Here is a 26,574-nt window from a genome sequence, read left to right as displayed (position 1 = left end):
AAAGGACAGAGTGTTTAAGTATAGATTTTTGTAAGCGCTTTACAACAGCTTTGCAAGACTGCAGTTAGGGGGGTGTGTGTGTGTGTGTGTGTGTGTGTGTGGCCTTCTAAAGTCCGCACCATAGTGTGCAATATGAAATATGCTTATTTACAATAATCCAATATTTTTGATCACTTGAAAAATGGATGTGTTCCTTCTTGAAGACTGGGGTAAACTGAGTGCCTTGCACATAAATGTAAGGAAAACAAAAGAGATGATTTTCAATGTTAATTCTGGTGAACAGCATGTGTTAGGGAAACTAAAGTTAAATGATCAGGTTGTTGAGATTGTGGAAAGGCTGAAATATTTGGGAACTTATTTGGATGCAAGTGAAAGGTTATTTCTTATGCGTAAACTTCAGAGTTTTTATGTTAGTCAATCTGTTTTGGAAATGGTATACGAAAGTCATGTTGAGAGTATTTGAATGTTTACTATTACAGCCTGGTGTGGTGACGTAGGAGTGAGGAATAAAAATAAGTTACAGAGGATAGTGAGTACTACAGGAAAAATAATAGGATGCCAGCACACACAGCTTGATCAACTGTATTTGCTGGCAGTACACAGAAGAGAAACAAGGGTTGTATTTGATTCTACACTCCCACTTAACTCAGAATTTGTAATGCTTCCATCTGGAAGAAGGTATAAGGTCCCAAAATATCTTAGAAATGTGTATAAACAATCCAGAGTGCAGAGTGACGAGAATCTTTATGGAGTCCACCATACAGATGCCTTAGGACATGTGCGTGTTGAGGAGTCTGATGGCCTGAGGGAAGAAGCTCCTCCTGAACCTCTCAATTTTAGCCATCAGACTACGGAAGCGCTTGCCTGAACACAACAGACTGAACAGACCGTTTCCGGGGTGGGTGGAGTCCATGATGATTTGAGCAGCTCTTGTACTACTTCGCCTGGTGTAGATGTCGTGCAGAGTGGGGAGAGCAGATCCGGAGAGGCGCACCACTCTCTTCAGGGCTTTGCTGTCCTGGATTGAGCAGTGTCCGTGCCACACTGAGATGCATTGAGTCGATAATCTTTCTGTAACCCCAGTATAGAAAGTTTTCAGGATCGTTGGGGAGACCCTGAATTTCCTCAGCAATCTCAGATTCTACAACCGTTGTCTGGCTTTGTTCACCTGAGCTGAGTGTGACGCGTCCAGTTCAGGTCCTCAGAGATGTGTACTCCAAAGTACCTGAAGCTGCTCACTCTCTCCACGGGGGTCCTGCTGGAGTGTGGAGTGTAGTTCTGCTGTTGCCTCTTACTGAATTCCACAACCAACTCCCTGGTTTTACTGACGTTCAGTGAGAGACTGTTAGCCTGGCACCAAGCTACAAGTTTCTCCACCTCATCAAGGTCGGCAGCCTCATTGTTGTTGGAGATGAGGCCCATAACCACTGTGTCGTCAATAAACTTGATTGAGGTGAAGCTATGAGAGGACACAGTCAGATGTGTTAAGAGAGTAGAGCAGGGGTCTCAGGACACAACCTTGTTGGGCCCAGTGCTCGGGGTTATGGTGTTGTAGGTAAACTGGCCCACTCTCACCACCTGGGGTCTGCCAGTGAGGAAGTCCAGGACCCAGCCACAGAGGGGAGCAATAAGGTCACATAGTTCCTTTTGTTGTTGTCTGTGTGGATGGTTTGAAAGATTGCATCCTCAGTAGACCTATTGGGGTGGTAGGCAAACTGGAGTGGGTCTATGGTAATATTAATAATAATAAACTTTATTTTTTTATAGCGCCTTTAAAGCAGCTTCTCAAGTCACTTTACTCTAAGAAAATATCAAGGAAAAAAAACAGATAAAACACAAAACATACACAAACAAACAGACTTGAATGCAAAAAAAAATCATTATGAAAAAGCTAACCTAAACAAATGAGTTTTTAGGGTAGATTTAAAAATGCTCAAATTCTGTGGATCTCTAATACGAGCAGGAAGTGCATTCCAGAGTCTAGGAGCATTGGACGAGAAAACCCTGTCCCCTACAGTTCACTACTGTGTCTGTGGGACAGCCAGTAGACCAACTCGAGAGGAGCACAGATGACGCTTGGGAGTATATAAAGTTAAAAGCGCAGACAGATACTGAGGGGCCAGACCATGCAGTGCCTTATATGTGATCATTAGGAATCAGTGCGAAATCTGACCGGGAGCCAGTGCGAGGACTTCAGTATTGGAGTGATGTGTACATTTCTCCTGACATCAGCCATGGCACCATGTATGGTGACAGGGATATACCAGCAGAAAGTTTTTGATAAGCCTCTCAAAAACCTTCATGACAAGCGCTGTTAAGATTACAGCACAATTTAGGCAAGAGGGCTTTTTGCTCTTAGGCACAGGAATGACAACAGATTTTCTAAAGCCGGTGGGGACCACACTCTTAGCTAGGGATTCATTGAAGATGTAAGTGAACAAACCAGCTAGCTGATCAGCGCAGGATCTCAGTACGTGGCCAGAAATGCTGTCCTCAGTCCCCGCCACATGCTCCAGGAGTCATTGAGTTGGAAACGAGTCTCCGCCCGCTCCCTGTACCAGAGTTTAGAGGCTTTCAGTGCGTGTGTAGCATGCCGCTTTGTACTCGCTCATATTCCCCGACATGAGCCCTCTGATGTACACGGCCGTGCGCACATTCACTGCAGCTCGGATAGTTTTATCCACCCATAGTTTCTGGATGGTTTCTAATTAATTAGTCTTAAAAATATAACATGATTTTTTATTCTCTATGTGCTAACACATGTGATTGGTAATTTGGCTAGGTTTTTCTGTATGCCACGTATTACTGACATGGGTATGGTATGTCTAATATTTTAATATGCAAATTTGTGTTACAGGTTTATGGAGGGATGAGGGGTATGAAGGGCTTAGTATATGAGACCTCTGTGCTTGACCCTGATGAGGTAAGTGGTACATTATGTAGGCCACTTAAATTTTAGCCTTTATAAACATGTTTTGACTTGTTTGTATCAATAAACCACTTTAACTATAATTCATATTTGACTCTGCGTGCTGAGGCCAAGTTCAATATCATCCAGAAAAATATGACCACCTATTGCGTGTATACTTTTGTGCATTCATGGTCTTCAGGGAATTCGTTTTCGTGGCTACAGCATTCCAGAATGTCAGCAGCTATTGCCAAAGGCTGCCGGAGGTGAGGAACCACTGCCTGAGGGACTCTTCTGGCTGCTGGTCACAGGCCAGGTGCCCACTGAGGAACAGGTGAGGAGTGCTAATTAATGGTTACTAATGGTTGGCAGATATATATAATGTGTATATATAATATATATAATATATAATGGTTGGCAGATCTGCCAACCATTATGAATTTTGCATAGCCACACCTAATTTTAACAGTAGAGTATGATAATACAACCTCTGGCAAAAGATTATGGAATCACCACACTTGGAGGATGTTCACCCGGGTTTTTTGCTTCGTAGCAAATATACAATGCACAGATATGACACACAGCAACTTTTGTTTAATGGCTGAACATTTTGGCTTCATGAAACATACCTCAAATATTTTAAATGGAATTATTTTAATTAATGGCATTTTTTCCAGATCAAGTAGAGGAACAAATTATGGAATCACCTTGTAATTTGCATTTCTAAAACAAATACCACTACAAGTCTAAAAATGCAAATTGGTCTACAGTCAAAAGAGTGCTTACAGACCTTAACCTTTTTGAAAGGACACATGACTCCAACATGAGAGTTGTCATTTGAAAGAATGGAAAGGATTATCCTTTGAGAAGGAAATCCAACACGGAGTGTGGCAAAAGATGTCGGTTGTTAACAGTCAGCTGTGTCTAAAATTTAGTGCAAGAATAAACAAAATGGGAAGGTTCTAAAAGGAAAACATACAGGTAGATCATGGAAGACAGATAAATGTCAGGATGGAAAACTCAAAGCAATATGCCTTGAAAATACAAAATGCACAACAAAACAAATGGATGGAAACAGGAGTCAACGTTTGTGACAGGACTGTAAGAGATCGGCTGAATGAAGTAGGATTTATGTATCGAAAAGCCAAAAGAATATCAGCATTAACAGGTAAACAGAAGAAAACAAGGTTACAGTGGGTTGAAGAGAAGTAATCATGGAGTGTGGATGATTGGATGAAAGTGATATTCAGTGAATCACGAATCTGCATTGGCCAAGGAGATGATGCTGGAACTTTTGTCTGGTGCCGTTCTAATGAAACATATAAAGATGAATGCCTGAGGAAATCAGTCAAATTTCCCCACTCATTTATGAAATGTGGTTGCACGTCGGGTAAAGGACCAGGAGACACCTTAACAGTCAATGCACAGGTGTACACGTTGAAATTTTGGATACTTTTCTCATTCCATCGATAGAAAATAGGTTTGGTGGTGAAGTCATTTTCAGGATGATGATGCATTTTTTTTTGCCTGGGGTTGTGTTTATCACCCAATGCACCAAAAGAACAGATTTCTTTCAGATTTCTTTGCCATTTCTTGGGCATTTTAAAGTTGCAGATGCATTTTCTGCCATCTAAGTCATCCAATTTTATAGCCATTACAGTAGATTGATTCCAAATACCCATATCGATCAGCTAAAGCTACACTCCCCCATGGACTTGTAGAATTTAATGAGTAGCTGATTGGGCAGGTTGACCCTCCTCATCCTCCTTAGCAGTAAAGACATTGTTGGGCCTTTTTGCATGCATAGAACAAGTTTTAAATTTGTACATAAGACCCTCACATGCGCACAAGAAAATTGGTAGTTATCACACCTTTGTATGCCCAGCTGTATGCACAGGCCACTGATGTATCCCACACTGTGTAACGTGGTGTGCTTGTGCATGGCCACACTCATTTGCATGAAGAAACAACGACACAGTGCCATATATAAGTGCAGACCATTTACCATTTATATATGCTAAAACAACTTCTCTTTAAAAGTCCAGTAGCCCGCTTGAGGTGCTGCTTGATATGGATGACGTGAGCCGTGTTAAAAAGGTCTAATGAAGTAGAGTAAACCATAAATCAATTAATGTGGTATATCTACAAGTAGCTTGTCAAATAAATAAATGAGATTTAAAAAATAAAGTTTATATGAGTACGTGTGCAATCTGTTGCCCCATTTATACTTCGAAACTGTGCAATGCCGTTTTTGCTGCCCTTTCCGCTGCTGGTTTAGAAATCTATTGTAGTGTGAATGACATGAATGCAGGTGAGATGCGTCATTATTTGACTCGTAGATAGCTGGGAAATGCCAGTACCATCTCCAGTTTCTCTTCGGCATGTACCCGTGGATAAATGTCCTAGAATAGAGATCAACTAAATATACACACATTGTCATGCACGAGCAAAACCTTTAAGCAGATCAGAGGGATTTACACATTGATATAGCATGTAATTATCACACAGCCAACACACTACATGACTAAGGAGTGTTCTGAGTGAATTTCTGATTTCATGTAATTGAAAGGAAAGCGGTGGGGGGGTTTTGGTGAAATAATACCAGAGGTTTGGATAATTTTCCATTCTATTGCTTTTCTGGAGAGACAGTATTATCTTTCCTTGCTCTGCATTTTTCTTTATGGTTTGGTTCGGCTGCAAAAGGCATATTTTAGGGGTTATAATACTGCACTGCATTTTCTTTTTTACGGATGAATGCTTATCTTAGACAATGAGAATTATCTTAGACCAGGGGTCCCAAACTTTTCCAGGGCAAGGCCCCCCCAAATGGCAGTAACATTTGACAGAGGCCCCCTTTTGCAAGATGACTTTAAAACACATTAAAAATGCAGACTTCTGAATATATCCCCCTTTATATTAATAATTACATCTTACATCTTTACATTACATTATATTAGGAATTGATTGTGTGTGTGGTTGTCTGAGAGTGAGAATTGTTGAGGCCCACGGGCGCCCCCTGGCGGCCCCCACTTTGAAAACCACTGTCTTAGACAATACCATTCTGTTGAAAGAATAATGATGGACAGATCACCATGTCTGTGCTACTGTAGCTTAGCAACCCTCCAGCAGTCCTAACCCTGCCTTATTGTCTCCACAGGTGAACTGGTTGTCGAAAGAGTGGGCTAAGAGGGCAGCCCTGCCTTCTCATGTGGTCACAATGTTGGATAACTTCCCAACCAACCTGCACCCTATGTCTCAGTTTAGTGCTGCTATCACTGCTCTAAATAGTGAAAGCAGCTTTGCCCGAGCCTACTCCGAGGGAGTCCATAAGAGCAAGTACTGGGAGGTAATAATTCAATTCAATTCAATTTTATGGACATTGTCACAAAACAGCTTTACAGCAATATATAAATTCAGGATATAAATGTTAAATTTATGAATGTACCCCTATAAATGATAATACATTTACATTTTAATGTGACAAAGCTAAAATTGGGTAGAAATTAAAAATCAAATCAAGGGAGTCAACAAGAGCAAGTACTGGGAGGCAAGTTTATTTGGGGGAAAGTATAGTAACGTGCAATCCAATTGTGTGTCTCACTATGCTAATATGTTGTGTCCTAAATTAAATATTCCCTCTGTCTCTCATTACTTTTTTTTCTGGTTTAGTTTGTGTATGAGGACTCCATGGACTTGATTTCCAAGCTTCCCTGTGTGGCGGCTAAGATCTACCGCAACCTGTACCGTGAGGGCAGCAGCATTGGAGCCATCGATTCCAACCTGGATTGGTCTCACAATTTCACCAACATGTTGGGCTACAATGATCCCCAGTTCACTGAGCTCATGAGACTCTATCTCACCATCCATAGGTTGGTACTCATCTGTATATGTTTGGTGCATCAGGAGGATTAAAAGATGTAACTAGGGTAGATGTCAGGGCTGGGACTTGCACGGCTAGCAGACGTCCAGACGTCCTGTAAAAAGTTTTTGTCACGAAGGAACCGCATGGACGTTTCGTACCAATATGACACGTTCCAGTAAAAGTGCAGCACAAGCTGCCATATAATTCTTCTGCTTTCTACATGGAGTCACCCTGCAGTTAAACATAGACAGAAAATGAAGACGCTAGCCAGACTCTAGCCAGACTCGAATCATATCTTTAACTGGGGGTTAATGTTCAAAATTCAAATTTGATATTATACATTTTTGGTACAGAATTAGAATATAATAAAATGTAAAAACTGGATTAAGTGTTCACTGGTGTGACTCACAGGGGCGTCTGAAGTACTGGGCTTTTATTCTGATGTTAGTTTTTAGTTGTGCTGTCAGAGAATTAGGTCTCTGTAGTGCTAGATGAATTTTTTAATTCTGCACACTCTTTAACCCGAATTGAATCAGCACCGAAAGGCTGTCTTAAAAACGTTTTCATCTTGGTGTTTTCATCTAATTTTAGAGACTGACACACAAGGGTCATGTCAGATGTGTTTGCAGTATAATCTTGTACTTATATTCAGCAGATCTGTCACATTTTTGCCCTCCATCGCTGGCCAAAATGTTGGTAGTTGGTATATGCAATGCAGTTCAATTCAGTTTTATTTGTATAGCACTTTTAACAACGGACATTGTCCCACAGCAGCTTTCAGAAATATATAAATTCAGGGTATTGATTTTAAATGTATAAATTTATCACTAATGAGCAAGCCAGAGGCGACGGTAGCATGGAAAAACTCCCTCAGACAATATGAGGAAGAAACCTTGAGAGGAATCAGACACAAGACAGAGCCCATCCCCATCTGGGTGACACCGGATAGTGCACTTATAAATAAATACACCCCTTCTATAAATGTGCTAATTCTACATGCTCAAATAGTGCACTTCTGTAAGCAGGAAATTCATTACAGTTTCTACATGAAGTGTGTTTTGTTGAACTTCTCCACTGTTCACTGTTGGAGACTCGAGTGCAGAACTGTTTGTGGTAATTGCAGCCCTAAAGCTATCATAGCAGTTGCAGTCCTAGTCATCATACCATAACTGTTCATATGAATTGAGGTGCAAAGCCATCTTTATGGTTTTACAGTGGTACCATCCTCAGTAATCTCAGTGATCTTTAGGCTGCACCATGTGGGACATCCTCAGCAGCAGCATGTGACTTCCAATTGATGAGAACTCCGACCAGAATTAGGGCATCAGGATGGACCAGGCAAGTCTGGAGAACAGAAGGGGTCAGGATCACTGGTATCTCAGGAGTATCATGTGTAACTCGACAGCGAGAGAGAGAGAGAGAGGGAGTATATCATCTTGATGGGTTAAAAATGAACATAGTCTCAAATGAATGATTAGTCTCTTATTTCTCCTGTCATGAAGCATGTGTATTATGCAAAGTAGGGCAGTGAGTAGCAGAGCTATTTGAATGTTAGCAATACGTATGTTTAATATACAGGATAGCGTCGTGTCAGTTGATTCAGAAAGTATTCAGTACCCTTAGCTTTTTGACAATTTTTGTATTTATATATTTAGTTTAAATGGATTAATGATGTGTCATGTCAGGAAGCTGGGGTCAAGTGCAGGGTCAGCCATGATACAGCGCCCCTGGAGTAGAGAGGGTTAAGGGCCTTGCTCAAGGGCCCAACAGTTTGGCAGTTCTGGGGCTTGAACCCCCAACCCTCCGATCAGTAACCCAGAGCCTTAACCACCAAGCCACCACTGCCCCTTTTCAATCTGTGCAAAATAACCCATCATGACAAAGTGAAAAGCATTTTTAGACATTTTGGAAAGGTTTCATTTATATAAGTATTCAGATCCTTTCTTCAGTACTTTGTAGAAGCTCCTTGGAAGTGTGACACACTCAAGGGTTGCAAGGAAATTAGCACATTGGATGCAGGCTTGGGTTATCTTAAAGGGCTCTTTTTCCTTCCTTCTTTTTGTGCATGCTCTTCAGCCCTTTGTAACTCGTGGTCTCACACAGACATGCACACAAACACACGAGTCTGGAGTGGTTAGTGGTCTGAACAGAGGTTGTAGTCTCATCCCAACAGATTGGGCTCTACTTGTTCTCAGTCACTGACAGCTTGCAGCTGATGTACAGCACTGGACACTCTTCCCCCTCCACCACCAGGGACAACACGTCTGTCAACACGTCGGTCCGACACGTCTGTCTGTAAAACAAAGGGAAGGGAGAAGTCAGGAGAATGTAAGAGCGGCCCGCCGCAAAGTGCAGCTATTACTTGAGTAAAGGCCCATTGGCACGGCTCCATCCACTGGTTGTATCTGGTGCTCCCTTTTTATTGAAATAATTCAGAAGGCTGGTGACATCTGAATAATTAAGTACAACCCTTGAGACTTAAGGAATTAAGTCTGAAGGATCTCAGGACAGCCTTATGATGTTGAAGGTGCTGCTGCTGGCACTCATTACTATAAATAATGTCATCTAAATAGGCTCGCAGCAAGGGCAGTGTGTGGGCAGAGGATTCTGTCCATGAGTCGTTGAAATGTGTCTGGGGCTCTGAACCGAGTGGTAAAGAGCCTTTTCTTGGAGTATTGGATATTACAGTGAATGGAATCTGCCAACATCTCTTAGTCAAATCCAGTGTTGACTAAAAGAGAGCGGCCCCTAACTGATCGAGCAGTTCGTCAATGGATACTGTCCCCTATGAAAAGTATTGGAACAGCAAGTCCAATTCTATTGTTTTTGTTATACATTGAAGATATTTGAGTTTCAGGCAGTCATGGATCAACTTAAAAGAGCTCTTTCCCCCTTTTTGGTGAGTGATTTTCAGCATTTTATAACTTGTGGTCTCACACAGAGACAAACACGAAGTTCAGCTCTTGGTCTCCGGCTTATGTTCCACTTCCTTCTTTTATCTCCTTGCCACCGTTCACTAAAACACAGAACACTTCAGGACTCCAGACAAACAAAAATCTTAAGCAGCCTTTCACTCCTAAACCAAAAATATTTAGGAGCCAAAATTTGCTTTACATATCAAGCATGAAATCAACAAATGATGTTGGACACTAAGAGCCTTTTTTCTCCTCAGTCTGTGCTGTCTGCTCTGCCTTCCATTGTCTGTGATGTCTTCCACACGGTCTTATACATAATAATAACACTAGAATAAATAACATAAACATGAATACTACAGTCGTGTAATATCTATAAATTCTAAACAATTCACAATTATGGCTTAAAAAATTTTTTTTTTCATTTCACTGCCTCCACTACTGTCCTTGTCTGATCTGTTCTGCTGGTAAACCATGTACTGGTAGTTGTTTGTTGATTATTCCTCAGTCTTAGAGTCAGTGTCACCAACCATTATCATGTCATGTCACATCCACTATAACCAATATAGTCTGGTCTGTGCTTCCTGCACTTCCTTTTGCTTGCTGTCAACCAGTCATGAGTGTAGCAACACTGGAAGCCCTTCGCTTGAGCTGTTTGATCCAGAACCCAGTGTGAAGACAGGGACAGGGTCTTCACACTGGGTTCTGGATCAAACAGCTCAAGCGAAGGGCTTCCAGTGTTGCTACACTCATGGAACTGCACACTTTTGACTTGATTTGGTTCTGTACTGCTGCTCTGTACCTTCACTCTTAGAATCTCGAGCCATGTCCAGTAAGAATTCCTTCAGCTTCCCTACCCTCAGTGTCTTTTCCTTAAACCCTGTCCCCACACAATTCACACAGCACTTGCAGCAACGTCTTGTAGAATCATAGAATTCTTCAAAAGACTGAGGCTGAGTTTTGAGACCTCTGATATAAGGTCGGGGAAAAAGTGACTGAAGGCAACAAACGATAGGTTTTCCAGTTGCTACACAATGAGCTTCCCTTTATGTCAGTGTTTTTAGAGAGCAAGGCTCTCCATGTGATGATGCACAGCAATATATTGCCCCTGCCCTATTGTATAATTTGACTGAAGGAAAACTGAGATGTGTGGAATGCCAGCGCTGAGTTTTAACAGCCGATGGGTTTTGTACTGTGCAGCCTAACTCTGCACCTTTTGCTTTCAGCTCCCGCTTGCTTTTGGGACTTTTAGGTTCTCAGGATCACCAGCTGATGGGGTAGACAGAGGAAGGGCAGAACATGTTCACCTATCTCATGTTTGAAAAGTGCCCCCAGTTCTGCCCATGTTAATGCTTGCACCTTCTTCTCCATTAGCACTCATTATGTGTACCTACCAGTTTGGAGTGGTTGGGTCAGCATTTTCAAGCAGCAGCATGATGGTGTTTAAGGTTTCTTCAGCATGATGATCAAACTCGGCCAACATTAGATGAGTCACAGGCATTCATCAGATACGTGCCTACAGTACGTGATGTCTTTTCCTTTGATGTCTGTTCTGTAATTGGTTATAACATGTAATTTGCCTTTAAAGCTCTTACAGCACACAGTTTCAATTCATCAGCAGTGCAATCTACAAACTCTGCACATGCTGTGTCATTATCAAACTTCTGACCCATCTATGCCACTTGAAGGTTTAACGTTGTGAACAGTATTTATTCAGCTGCATTGAATTTTATTTAAATTCTTAGATCTTTATTTCTCTGTCACATTTCATAGCTTTCGCTATTGGGGTGGCACAAGGAGCACTTCTAGCGATAACAGTCCTTGTTGTTATGTTTTACTCTCACCATGCTTCTTCACTGAATCTTTTTCACTGAATCTTTTTCATTTTTCCCTTGTCTTAACGTAACTAGGCAAACCCCTGTAGCCACGCTGAATTAAACTGCCTTGCAGGCAAGGGAGACACAGGCCCATAAGACTCTAGCTATTAGCTATGCTTCCCGGTTATCATCTGGCAGTGACTGAATACTGACTAAACCTGTTTGGGATGACAACACCTGATCAAGTCAGTCTTTGTGTTGATGGCATGTGATGTAGGGTTTAGACGGGCAGGGAGTGAGAAAAAGCTGTGTGGTTTTGTATGGCCATTTAGTTTCTTGTCAATTGTCAAAGATCCTTGTCTACCACTAGCTAACGTTGGCTAGCTAGTTAAGCTATATCATGCATGTTAGTTAGCATGGCACTGGACTAGTTTCAGAAGTATCACTGGTAACTGTCAGGATCAAAACTAGTTGCAAATTTTTAAAAAATCAGGTGTGCTGGTGACCATTTCGGGGACCATCTTTTGCCCTGCACTTAATGAACTACCCACAGGTGCATGCTCATCCCTACTACAACTTCCCCCGAGTCTGCCCTCCATTTACAAACCCATGCTCGACCACTCTCCCACCAAAACAGACAGCAGGTACAGCTTCAAGTGTTCTTGTGTAAGTCTCTACAAACTTTACAAACAGTTTCAGTTTCTCACATTGGTCCTAGCAGAACCTCTAGAGTTAAATCAGATGGGGAGCATCTGTGAACTGCCATCTTGAGTTGTCTCCACAAATGTTCTATGGGGTTCAAATCTGGGCTTTGGCTGGGCCATTCAACGACATTCAGACACTTCTGCTGAAGCTACTCTTGCATTGTCTTGAATATATGCTTCGAGTCATTCCCATGTTGAAGTAGGCCTGCACGATTTTTCTGATAAAAATTGCAATTTGCGATTTAAAATGCGATTTACTGTTATTTGTAAAAAGAGCTGCAGGTTTGTTGTGGTGGTTTGCACAGCATCAAAGAAAGACCAAGCATAATCACAAATTTATCTTCTAACACTACAATAAACAAACAAAACAACAAAATTTCTAGTGCTACTGTTTTTAAAAACACTTCAACATTGTAGCATTTTTTTTCAGATGTAACTGTCATGATGCAAATATCTGTCATGACAAATCAAGCAAATAACTGCAGCATTTATTTATTTAAGTTAATGTTAGTTTAAATACATTAAATACTCAACATTAACACTCATTAAAATACTCAACATGTTAACAGTTTGAATTTTACTATAAAGTGTTACCAATATATTTTATGGTTACAATTTTAATGTCTTTTTGACACGTACATGATTATGTATTCTATATGAATAATTTCCGATTATAAAATTTATATTGTATATGAACACTTATGAACAGCAGTAGCAAGATGGAGTCTGACCAAAACACTGAAGCTTGGTACATCATACATTTCCTCTGCCCGTATTATGTTAGCTGCATTGTCTGTGGTGATGCACTACTGGCCTTCTTGGTTCAGACCCCAGCCAGCTAGCACATCTGTCAATACAGAAGCGATGCTTTCTCATATATGGACAATGGGAAAGTATGGCGTTTGTTAAAACGCTTTCATTTACAATCCTCACGTATGTAATGAACAGTGAGACAGTCAGTGATATGGTTCAGTCGTGCTGCTGGACCATATGTGTCAGTTGTTGTCGCGTAATTTTCCACATCTTTCAGCTCAGGTTCAACCTTCTTCCTGCACGTATCGTACAGTTTTTGAATGGTTTGAGTAAAGAACATACGAGAGGGAATGCAATATCTTTTATCGAGCATTAGGATAAGATTCTTAAAACCATCTTTTGGGACAGTGTTAATCGGCACCATATCTTTAGCCAGGTAGCTTGTTATGGCGTCTGTTATTTCGCAGTACCTTCGTAAAGATTTGTTATAAGGTGTGGAACTTTCTAATGCTTGAGCAGTTGAAATTTGCTTGGATGTCGGTCATGGTGATTGAGACAAATCCGTGTTTTGGCCATGCGTTCATCATAGATGTGTCAGTGATACTTCTGCAGGTAGTGATACAGGTTGATTGTGTTGCCTCGGACATTTGGCAGGTTTTACAGAGTGCTTGCCGTTGAAGTACATCAGAATGTCGAAATCCAAAATAATTCCAAACATATCCTGTGATATTTTTTTGTCTTGGCTATCAAGTCATCAGCAGGACTTCAGAAGGACACACTATGTTGAACTGCTCCCGCTCATCTTTCCAAATGATGTTCTTTGCTCATTCACTCAGCATGTACAGTGTTAATGCCCCCTATTGGTTAAACTCTGCGTCAAACGTAAAATGCTCAGGAAGCAAACAGTCATTAACTACGTGGATGCTTGTTACCATATTTTATAGTCCAGAATAATCACAGCTCTTGCGATTTGAAAATCGTACCTTTCAAATCGCGATTCTGGATTAAAAACGATTAACTGTGCAGCCCGATGCTGACGTGTGAACCTTTCCACCAGCCTGTGGTTGTCGGCACTCTCGAGTAGGTTTTTTTCAAGAATCTTTGTATTTGGCTGCAAATTATTTTTCCCTCAATTCTGACCATTCCCCCTGTCCCTGCCACTAAGAAGCACTCCATAGCATAATGCTGTCACAATCATGCTCCATTGTGGAGGTAGTACTAGTATATTAGCATTGATGAGCAGTCCACTAGATGTAGTGTTCAGAGTTCTGCCCATTGTGTTAAATGTTTGCCTCTTCAGACCAGAGAATCTTTTTCCTGATTCCCTTAGGGTCCTGTAAGTGCCTTCTATATGTCTTTTATTCAGGAATGGTTTCCATATAGCAACTGTACCATAAAGGCCTGATTGTTGGGGTATTTCTAAACTGGTTGTCCTTCTGGTTCTCCCATCTCTGCGTTGCCATTGGGTTCTTGGTCACTTCCCTGACCAAGGCCCGTCTAGCCTGGGTACTGAGTCCGGCTGGACTACAAGCAAAAATGAATTTAGTATTGGAGTGTCACAGTTAGTGAGACAGCCAGGGGCTATTTATTTTGCCTTTAGCTTGAATATGTCTGGTGAGAACAGAACAAACCAGGGTGTGAAATACAGATAAGACATGTAGGTCCAAAAAATGTGCAGGCCTAGTGTAAAAATGTACAGAATACCCTCACCTTGCATGAATCCAGGTCTCTCATTTGGTTGACATAAGCACTTGATAATATTCTCATGCTGTGACAGACTATCTGATGTTAGTTAGTTAGTGAATTAATTAATTATTTAGTTAATTCATTTTTATTGCATCTAAATAACTAATTAATGAATTCTCAACTTTATTATGCAGTCTGTTTAATGTATTGTTTGATTGTATTGATTGGTTTCAGCCAGGAATTATCCTTTCCTTAATTAATTAACTACCACAACCACCTTCTTTCTTCAGTTGCATGTTGCAGCTCATTTTGATCACTTCATTTCTATACTTATCACAGGTCTGTCATACCTCATAAAAATATTTCACTCCTATGTAAATAAGATCATTTATTTGAAATCCATCCTTTCATAACTGCCAGGCTCATTCACCTCGTGCACTGTAGACACACATTCGCCTCAAATGGCGAGGCACTAGCCAATATAGTGGAGGGAGATAATTGCACCGCGTGCATTGGACGTTTAGCCTTAAATCCGATTTTAAAAACGTTGGTAATTACGGGACGTGAGTGTGGTTGCCTCCTAATAATTATTTTTTCATTTTTAATGTTGAAAGAATGAACATGAAGCCACTGTACCCTGTAGCTCTCCTAAAAGACCAGTCTGTCATTGGTGATCATGGAAAATTTGGGATAACTATATAAGAATGGAAACTACATGTGTATATTTCTCTCCTGATTTAGTGACCATGAAGGTGGTAATGTCAGTGCCCACACAAGTCACCTGGTGGGCAGTGCCCTCTCTGACCCTTATCTTTCCTTTGGTGCAGCCATGAATGGCTTGGCCGGACCCCTGCATGGACTCGCTAACCAGGTACAAGTCTGAGTAAAAAACTATTATTCCAGAAGTGTTCAAAATGGTTCTTTGATCATCCAGTGTTTTTTTGTTGTTGGCCATTTTTGCTCTTCTGAACTCCCAGCCACGGGTAACTATGGTAACGCCGGGATTCGAACTTGTGATCTCCAGACACTAGGGTAACAGTAGGGCAAACCCATGATTGTCCATTGTTTAAATAATAACAATAATAATATTACATAATTAATAATACATCCATAATGTATCAGGTCCCACACTAAACATGTTTAAATGTATATTCTTTAGATCTACACATAGCTTAGCAGTTTTCACAAGAGGGGGCAATTAATGGCAGGCAATGCAAAATACACCTTTTACAAGGTTGATCAAATTTTGTCATAGTGTTTGACAGACGTACGTCTCACTGACAGTGAAAATGTTTTAGCCTGAGTATGCAAGAATGCAGTCACAAACAGGGACGGATTGCTTTCTCAACATGGAACAATTAGACCAGTTTAGATAATAAAAATTAAATATCACACCTTTAAAGTTTAGTTTTGGCAGGCATTGTTGTTTATGAAAATGTAGCTGTAAATATGTTTTACAGTTTAATTAGAATTATGTCTTAAATTATGTGCACACACACACAGGAGATGCAATTGTAAATACATGTTTGGATTAGCATTTTCTAATTAGCATTGAATAAAATCCAGAATATGCTGCTATATCTGCATGAATATGAAACCGCATACGTTTGATGCTTTTTGTCTTTTTCCTGCAGGAGGTGCTTGTGTGGCTGACAGCCCTCCAGAAGGAGCTTGGTGGTGAAGTGTCCGATGAAAAGATGAGAGATTACATCTGGAATACATTAAAATCTGGCAGGGTGAGAACTTCTAAAGCTGTTGTGAATAGTTTACATTTTGAAAATTTTGGTTTACTCATACATTTAATATATATATATATATATATATATATATATATATATATATATATATATATATATATATATATATATATATATATATAATTTTATTATTCATTTATTTATGGCACCTCCTTTTTCCACTTAATGTGATGCCCTAATTTTTGGTCTCATCTGACTAATCTGTACATGTATTTTTGATGATGACCTGTTTAATTAAAAAACATGGCCGTCATCAGCCAATCAGCTTTCAACAGGCATTTGACATTAACACTGACACAAACAGTTGTGTAATGTTTTAGTCTGAAGTTTATATTTGTAAAACTCAGTTTGTGGATTTTATTTTAAATAAACAAAAAAAATGGTACTGAACCCCCTTCTTAGACTTTAATAATAGACTGAAGCCCATTATTGTGCCTAACCTCTCTTTCATGTATCCCAGGTGGTGCCTGGCTATGGGCATGCTGTCCTGAGAAAGACAGACCCACGCTACACATGTCAGCGAGAGTTTGCCCTGAAACACCTCCCCAATGACCCCATGTTCAAGTTGGTGGCTCAGCTCTACAAGATTGTGCCCAACGTGCTGCTGGAGCAGGGTAAGGCCAAGAACCCATGGCCCAATGTTGATGCCCACAGTGGAGTACTACTGCAGGTGAGGCATTAACCTCATTATCTGGAGTCTGGTGTGAGATGTTTCAATTGAAATTTAATGGGTTTTTTCTTCAGTCAGTAATTTAAAAAGTGGTATGTAATCTACAAGTTAAAAATAACATAGAGTTGATTTAACATTACCATAATGAGCTGATGTAACTATTTTATATAAGCAGATTAAATACAGTAGGAATAGGAACTCATGCAATTATTTAATCAGCCAATCATGTGACAACAGCAAACTCCATATCATGATGCAGATACAGGTCTTCAGTAATGATGATGCGCATAAAAGAGCTTCAGTTAATGTTCACTTCAAACATCAGAATGTGGGGAAAGTGATCTCAGTGAGTTTGACCGTGGGAGGGTTGTTCATGCCAGACCGGTCTGGTTTGAGTATTTCAGAAACTGCTGATCTCCTGGGAATTTCATACACAACAGTCTCTAGAGTGTACACAGAATGGTAAATAAAACAAAACAACATGCAGTGAGCAGTAGTTCTGCAGGTGGAAATGCTTGGTTGTTGAAGAGCTCAGAGGAGAATGGCTTGACCAGTTTGAGCTGACAGGAAGGATACGTAACAAATAACCACTCTTTACAACCACAGTGAGCGGAAAAGTTTAACACTTAAGTGACGTAACCCGCTCTCTCATAGCTCGCAGAAAATAAGTGCAATTTACCACACTGACCATAGCAAAACAAAAAAACATGGGAAACATCATACCGTGCGGAAACAAGTGTACTAATGTTTAGGGATGCACCGAATGTTCCGCAACTGAAATTATTCGGCCGAAAATAGCAAAAAAAAAGCACTTTCGGTGTTCGGCTGAAAAAGTGAAAAGGCCAAATAAATTTGACCGAACAATGACGTGTTTGATGACGCGACCAGATAGCCTAGCAACCAGAGTGAGACGCGCGAATGTCACGACCTCCCCTTCCGGCAGCGCGCTCGGAGAGATGACGGGGCGAACACGTGCACGAGTGCTCAGCGAGCGCATGCTCTTCAGATGTTGACAACCGTGACGCTGTTTACTGTGGACACGTGCGTTTGTTTTGTTTCTGTTCTGTCTCCCACCTGTTTTGTCATTGGTTGTTGTTGGGGGGTGTGGCTTTATTGTTTACATCCACATCATAATCCAAAAAACGTAGTCAAAACAGGTGAAGGGTCGGGCGAGCGGCAAACAGGCATAAACGGGGCAAAGCAGGAATCAGAGTCGTGTCACAGAAAACAGGGTCACAACACAAAACAAGAAACATGAACTAGTGCTATGGACTGGGAGTGAAACACCAAAAAAAAATATTTTTGTTCATTTTTAACCAAAAAAAGTTCCGTACTGCAGCTTTAAACAAGTATGTAGATTTATGTTTTGCACTGCTTCTAGAGAACAATCCACTCATATTTGTAGTTATTGTATGTAAGTTACAAGACATTACATGTGTTATACTGAGGTATATTATTTTTCATTTTCTTGAAAGGTGTATCAAATATAATCACAAACTATTTCTTGCTATTTTTAATTGATTGTTCTTATTAAGATATAATGTACTGTGCATTTTATCTGTGCTAATTAACAGACATGTTTGCTAATACATTTGTGTTCATGTGTGTAGTATTACGGCATGACTGAGATGAACTACTACACCGTGCTGTTTGGAGTGTCTCGGGCCCTAGGTGTGCTGGCTCAGCTGATTTGGAGCAGAGCGCTGGGCTTCCCTCTGGAGCGTCCCAAGTCCATGAGCACGGATGGCCTCATGGCCCTAATAAGGGCCACGTCAGCCTAGAGAGAACAGGCCGAGAGGAGATGGGTGCAGAAGGTTTAGTTGTGAAGTAAGCCTTTAGACTGAAGAGTTTAAAGAGAAATGCCACCTAAATTAAAAAGGGCCATTATTACTCAATGCTGTTATTGTTAAAACTTGAGACATTTTCAAAATTATGTCAAAGTACTTTGTGATTGATTTTCCTCTTCTTACATATCCTACATCAATTCTGATTGATTACTTATTTTTGCCCCAGTAGGTTATGGTACATAAAATAAGGAAAGGTGCTGATTAACAGTAATTAGTTAATTACAGTTTAGTGAGTCACTTGATTTGTGTGTACATATAACATTTATTGGAATAAACAGACAGTTTCCCCAATAAAGAGACAGTTTTTTTCCCCACAGCCTTTGTAGAAAACCTTAGTATTTTCCCTTTTAAAATAATTTCTCATGCCTTGCCTGTGTGGTAATGGAAGAAACACATACATTACCCTTCTAAAACCTCATTCATCTAAATGGTATGACCAGATATCCTTCCTCCAGGTTAAATATCAGTCATTTCTCCTGATAATAACACCCAAACTGCAAAATGCCGTTTTCTAAATTTAAGAGAAATTCAAGCATTCACCACTTCAGCTCTGAACGCTGGGCAGATCTGTCAGAAGCTGAGTGTGATGGTACAGATTTAAAGCTTTAAAGTTTGATAATAGGTTTCATTTATCCAAGAGCATGCTGAAACAGCAGTCAGAGCAGCCAGTGCGTTCACCTTGCTGGGCCCAAAAATAATAGTTCTCAATATAAAAAGAAATATTTGTTAGTCTGGACTCCTTCATTTTTACGTCTAGCAAACCACTTGTCTTGTGTGTTGAGTTCATTGGATTTCTAAATTCTATACAAAAATAATTTACTGTGAGTGCATAATTTGTGATTTTATTTATGTTTTGTAAATACATATATATATAAATATATGTAAATACATGCATTAAAAGCTGTAGCCTATAAACAAAAATAGTTAGTCATCATCTCTTCTCCTGTGCATTGGGTTGAGTTTGCTCTCTGGGACGGCACAGGCTGGTACTGGTTTGCTTCATGTTTGCTTGAAGGTGATCATGGTTTAAATTCTATTGCACTGTCAACTGACAGATCTGTAAACACTCCACATACTTACAGGAAGACTTATATTCAGTCACTTTCCCTGTCTTTATAGGTTTTCACAAATCCAGAGGTTTTATGAACAAGTCTTCAATGCTTTTTTCCTATAGTTGTATTTGATTTTGTCTTGAACACTGTATCCTATTAGGTTACTACATTGACGAGGACATGACTCAAAGTAACTAAGATGTAGAATGAGGACATGTTGGTTGAATGGAAAATTTGCTTGGTTAAACAAAAAAAAAGGTGGGGACGGGGGTGTTGGGCAATAAATGTTTTTATCAAAATGTTTTCAGAGCATTATTTCCTGTATAAATATATATTCATACACACAGAAGGTTGGGAAAGTATTCACCCCTTCAGTTTTGTGTTTTTTTTTTGTTATGTAATTAATTTAATTTAATTTTAAAAAGAAGTAAATCTACTTTTTTGCCATCAGTCTGTACGCAGTAATCCATAATGACCAAATGAAAAAATATTCTTAGAATTTTTTTTTTTTTTGTACAATTTATTCAATATTTAAATCTCTCGTTTAGAGAAGTATTCAGGTCCTTTATTCAATACTCGGTAAAAGTTCTATTGGCAGCAATTACACCATGGAGTCTTCTTGGGTAAGTCTACAAGCTTTGCTTATCTGGATTTGGGTAGTGTCTCCCATTCTTTCTGACAGACCTCTGAAAGTTCAATCAGGTTGGATGGGGAGCGTCTGTGAACTGCCATCTTCAGGTATCTCCACAGGTATCCGGTATCTCCACAGATGTTCTATGGGGTTCAAGGCTGGGCTTTGGCTGGTCTCCTCAAGGACAAGCCACTCCAGTGTTGTCTTGGCTGATTGTTTTGGGGCGTTCTCATGCTGAAATGTGAACCTTTATGCCAGTCTGAGTTTGTGGGCACTCTGGAGCAGGTTTTCCTCAAGGACCTCATGCACTCACGGTCCTTAAAGTTCCCATAAAGTGCCTCATCGTGCCTCATTTTTTATTTGTGCATCCTCGTTTCCTTTCCTCGCTTCCTTTCTTTGCATCTTAGATTTGCATCTAAGATTCGAGGGAACGATGCAAGGATGAGATGTGAGGAGAGAGGAATCAAAGCATGTCAAATGGAATATCCTCGCTCTCTCAAGCATCACTCCAAAGCGACGTCAGTTAATGATGACTGTGCTCAGCTGGATTACCTCACTGCACTTCAGGGACCTGCCGTTATATTGGTGGAGGTTGCTTAATTTTCATTTTAATAAAATCGGTGCATTTTAATACAGCAAAATGCACTGATACTATGTGAAATGTCAGGGTTATTCAGCAATAAATCTTGTGTGTAGCTTTGCATATCCAAACATTCAGTTCAATTCAGTTTTATTTGTATAGCGCTTTTTACAATAGACATTGTCTCAAAGCAGCTTTACAGAAATATATAAACATGGGATACAGATATTACATGCAAGGATCGATTAATTACCATGTCATTGTAAGCATATTATTATTTAAGTATATTTCACACAAAATTCCATCCCATCTTGAAAGGACATTTTGTTTGAGATTGTGGCAGATGTAACGGAGGAGGGGAATTTATATGCGTGTCAGGATTTTCAACAAGAAATAATTATGCATGGTATAAACCTGTGTATCTTAGCACCTCTGGAAGCTTCTGCACTCCCCATTCCTCGTCTCCTCAGGGTGCACTGAGAGAATTGATATGTCCTTCAAGATGGCTGACTTCGATTGATTTCTGGGTCACGGCTGAAGGACGGAGGAGCAAGGAAACGAGGAAGCATCAATTTGAGTATTGAGAAGCACTCAGTGTGATGTCATTTCCACTGAAACAAGAAGTCAGGGCGGGTCACGTCGAGTGGCTCCTCACCATTTTTAAATAGCGTTTAACTTAACACAAACTGGGCTAAGCAAGCTGAAGTGCAGAATGATCAATCAAAAGTAATCAAAGTAATCAAAATTGTACTGTATTGTAAAAAAACATATTGATGGTAGAGACTGTAAATTCTGAATGAATCGTGTATGTATATATATATATAGGTATGCATGTGTATGTATAGATGGTATATCATTGTTTTGGAGCACACTAGCTTAAAGATAAACTTAAGGCTAACATATTCATAGTAAAAGCCACAATACTTCCTTTTTGATTTCATGGGGACTTTAAAGTGCCGTCAATATGGATATTACTCAGGAGTAGTTTCTGCCTGGCTCTACATTAAGGCCTGAATGATGGAGTATTTCTGAGGTTCTCCAATATCTGTGTGGCTTCTGGTTCAATTTGGCAAAAATGGAATCAGTTGATGTTGAGGAAAAAAATATGGAATAAAAAAAAAATCAGGATTTGTACTTCTCCTCTGGCTTTTATGATGGCCTGAATTCTTTGAGTCATGGACTTCAATAATGAAAACTAGAGCTGCAACAACTAATCGATAAAATGGATAATAATGGATGATGAAAATCGTTGTAAGGAATGTCATTATAGATTAGTTGGTCTGCGGGGCACGGGGGAGATTTACTCATTATATTACTTCTGTTCAGAAAACACGCTTCGGAGAGTAAATGCTAAAGTTGTGTCCCAAATGAAGTTCTGTACACTTACACTGTGCACTGTGTATTCTCCCGTCTAGTGTGTGGATTTTAGAAAGGTAACATCATCTCAAATAGAACACTAGTGTTTTTTTACTAATCGGAACTATAAGCCACGACGGCACATGACGTCATACGCACGCTAGCATTAGCAGACACCCAGAGCCACCGACAATGACTTTCTTCAGTTTACTTTCTGTCAGCGTTACCTTTTATTCCCAACATGACCCCAGTCTCCATCAGACGGAGGAGAAATCATCACGTGACTGAGGAAGAACGTGTGTAACCTCCAAGTCCTCCAAGGCAGGGGGGCATTTAAACACTCTGGAAATCAAACTGATGCACGAGCACAAACTTGTGTTTATATCCAAAATACTCCACTGCGTGTAAGGGTCAGGGGAAACTGGTGCAAGCTGCTTAAAAGGTTTAGTTTAATTTAAGTTTATTGTGATTATATGTTGCATCTGCGCGCCTGCAGTGTAAATTCTGTAGTTTATTGTAACGGAAGTGACGTGTTAGTAACGAGGCCGCGTTGCTGGTCACGCGCGGTGTAGACGCAGTGATACAGAGTGTAGCGAGTAAGATCTGTAATGTCTCATTAAAACACTATGATCAGAAATAAAATATGTCTAAAGACAGCGAGGCACAGAGACACACGGTGCAGTGAAAGTGTTTTATTATTCATTTAGGACTGGAGTTTAATTCTGTGCTTTTTGTGCATCCATAAAAAATAATGCATAAATACTATAAAATACATTTTATATATAATACGGATATTATATTTGATTTTTTTTTCCAGTTTAATTTTTATTGAGCATTTCTGTTGAACATTTCTGCTGAACACGTCTACCAAACGTCTGCTGAACATCACCTTTTCTCTTTTCTCCTCCCCTCCCTTTCACAGATATTCCATTAAGAAGAAAAAAGACAACAAATTGAGCAACACAGCAGTAAACATTCACAGGTTTTTTTTCTTTTTACACTAACAAAGGAAAACAAAATTAAAAGTAAACCCGCCCTCTGCCCCCCCGGCTCATCATGGCTACCCAATAACTGTCACTGGTTATATAGATACTGTGAGACCCAACAACAGGCACAAAAATTCAAGTGGGAAGTGTCTGTAACTCCATAAAGTATACAATAAAGGGATGCCAGTTATATAAAAAAAAAAACTCGTCCGTGCAACCCTTCATCATATACCTTATTTTCTCGAGTTTTAGGAAAAACATCACGTCCTTTAGCCACTGGGAGATAGATGGATATTTAGCAGACTTCCAGTGCAACAGTAGGGAACGTCTTGCTATAAGGGATGTGAAAGAAATAACATCCTTTTGTATCGAGCTCAATGGAACTGAGACATCAGGAATCCCAAATACAGCAATCAATGGGCAAGGTTTTAATGGTCTAAATCTATTCTGAGAATAGTGGACATGATGGTAAAGAAACCAGACCAAAAACCATGGAGATCAGGGCAGAAGAAAAACATATGGCCAAGATGACAGGAAGAGCCATGGCATTTATCACACTTGTCCTCTACGTCCGGATACATCACAGAAAGTCTCGACTTGGACAGATGGACTCTATTTAAAACTTTGAACTGTATAAGTCCAAGACGAGCACAAGAAGTGGTAGACTGTACCCTCCTTATAGCACCTTCCCAACACTCTTCACTCATCTGTACTCCTAACTCAGTTTCCCACGCATTCTTAATTTTGTTACTCAACTCACTACCTAGCGCCAGAATAAAATCATAAATCCTAGAAATCATTCCACTCTGAGGAATTCCTCTCTGGATTGTTTGAAAACAAGCTTTCCCAAGCCTGTTCAGGAGGCGCAGAGGGGAAATCAGGAAAACATCTAGAAACAAAATTCCGAATTTGAAAATATCGAAAGAGATGCGTCACAGGGAGGTCATAAGTAGATGACAGATTGGCAAAGCTATCAAACACACCATCGGGATACAGATTTCTAACTTGTTTAATGCCCTTGTCATACCACACTGAAAATGAGTCCAAACACGATGGAGGAAATAGGTGGTTGTTGTCTAAAGGACCCAAAGAGGATGCACCTACAAATTTAAAGCGCTGTCTAAATTGATACCAAATCTTAAGTGTGTTAAGGACAACTTGATTATCAGTATATAGGGAGAGTTTTGTAGGTAGAGAGGAATAAAGTAAAGCAGGTAAAGAGGATTCCCTACAAGAAGATAGCTCCAATTTACACCAAGAAGATCCAGGAGATTTAACCCAGTAGCAGAGTTTATGGATGTGCGCAGCCCAGTAACAGAATTGAAAATTGGGTAATGCAAGTCCTCCACTAAGTCTACATTTCTGCAATAAAGATTTACGAACCCTTGGTGGCTTCCCACCCCAAATAAAAGTACTAATTATCTTATCCAATGAATCGAAGAGTGATTCTGTCAAAGAAAGAGGCACTTGCTGGAACAAGAAAAGAAACTTCGGTAATATATTCATTTTGACAACACTGATCCTGCCAATTAGAGAAAGGGGGCGGTTACCCGATATTATACGGATATTATATTTTATAGTATTTATGCAATATTTTTATGGATGTACAAAAAGCACCGAATTAAACTACAGTCCTAAATTAATAATATATATATATATTCTGGGATGTGTGTGTGTGTGTGTGTGGGGGGGGGGGTGTTCTTTTCTGTTTTGGTCAAACAGTTGTGTGAAGTTTTAGTCTGAAGTTTATGTTTGTAACATACTGAAAGTTTGCCCCGCTCCATCCGATTAATCTAAAAAAATAATCTGCCAACTAATCGATTATGAAAATAATCGTTAGTTGCAGCCCTAGTGAAAAGCAATATTCTCCATCAAGCTGGTTCCAAATTTCTGGAATAGCGGTTGACAGATTAGTTTTGTAGGACCATTCAAAGATTTTGAGAGCAGAAATATAGAGGCCATACCACAAGATGCAGGAATCAGTAGGCCAATTTGAAATTCACAAAATAATACAGAGATGAGCCAAAAAAAATAACCTGGAACCCAGATTAACCCCCAACAAAGCTACAGAAAAACCAGAGTGTGGTGAAAGAAAGATCTGCTCATGAGGAGGTAATTGTCATGGCTTAGGCTAGAATGACTGTTTGTAGAACGGGTTCACTAATCTTTTTTTTGTTATTTGATGATGGTAGCTTCAGAGTGAATTCAGAAGTCTACACAAACATTCTGTTTCAATTTACAGAGAACTGCACTGAATCTAATGAAAAACCAATACACATCTGGTAAGTGTTTTCGTTTTCTTTGCTTAAAGTAATAAGATGACTGTGAAAACAGTAGTGTACTTTAATTACATCCATTTATGGTGAAATTACTACATTTTCGTGTCAATCCGTGTTCATTTTGACCATGAATCATGCACTATCACTTTAATTCATCGCCTGCAGCACAGCAAAAATACACATGGTGCGGAAACGATCGGTGCACCGCCACCTGCACCGCCACCTGCACCGGCACCGCACCGGCACCGCACCTGCACCTGCACCCGCACCGCACCCGCACCGGCACCTGCACCGCACCTGCACCCGCACCGGCACCTGCACCCGCACCCGCACCCTCACCGCACCTGCACCCGCACCGCATCTGTATTGTTGTAACAGGATGCAGTAATAACAGTGTAAAAGACCATATTTATTAAAATTATTAAATGGATGTCACCTTATTGGGACAATAAAGCCCTCCCTACACCTACCCCTAACCGATAAACTCATTATCATTAAACAGTCGTCAGGCACTTTATTTCCACTTTTCAAATATTTTCTTCATTTTTATTGAAAATAAATACCTTTCTGATCTGATATGTGATGGAAAAGGGAGAAGAGCGAGTTTGATAAAAGGTGGATTCAAACTTGGGTCGAATGCGTCACAACTGACTTTCAGGTGCCAAGTGTATGCAACAAACTGCCCCATTTCAGTTAATTGGTCTGAGGGAGATCTAGGACAGAGCTATATATGTGCTGGTAATCACTTATTACGCTGATAATAATTATGATTTA

The 26,574-nt window shown here is 40.1% G+C and overlaps 1 protein-coding gene across 1 annotated transcript in view; it reads left to right on the top strand.

The window, feature by feature from the left end:
- cs (citrate synthase) overlaps positions 1-19,232 on the top strand; it is a 41,910-nt gene extending 22,678 nt beyond the window's left edge. The window contains exons 4-11 of the mRNA XM_017487510.3: positions 2,858-2,923; positions 3,111-3,242; positions 6,066-6,254; positions 6,578-6,777; positions 15,384-15,513; positions 16,277-16,378; positions 16,860-17,069; positions 18,680-19,232. Coding sequence (XP_017342999.1) covers positions 2,858-2,923; positions 3,111-3,242; positions 6,066-6,254; positions 6,578-6,777; positions 15,384-15,513; positions 16,277-16,378; positions 16,860-17,069; positions 18,680-18,850 — 1,200 coding nt within the window. The 3' untranslated portion in view covers positions 18,851-19,232. The remainder of the gene's footprint in view (positions 1-2,857; positions 2,924-3,110; positions 3,243-6,065; positions 6,255-6,577; positions 6,778-15,383; positions 15,514-16,276; positions 16,379-16,859; positions 17,070-18,679) is intronic.
- Positions 19,233-26,574: the final 7,342 nt, after the last annotated feature.

The sequence above is a fragment of the Ictalurus punctatus genome, chromosome 15 (genome assembly GCF_001660625.3).
Source record: "Ictalurus punctatus breed USDA103 chromosome 15, Coco_2.0, whole genome shotgun sequence".
Taxonomy (NCBI): Eukaryota; Metazoa; Chordata; class Actinopteri; order Siluriformes; family Ictaluridae; genus Ictalurus; species Ictalurus punctatus.
Note: the sequence above shows the minus strand (reverse complement) of the source record. Positions and strands in the feature narration are given on the sequence as shown.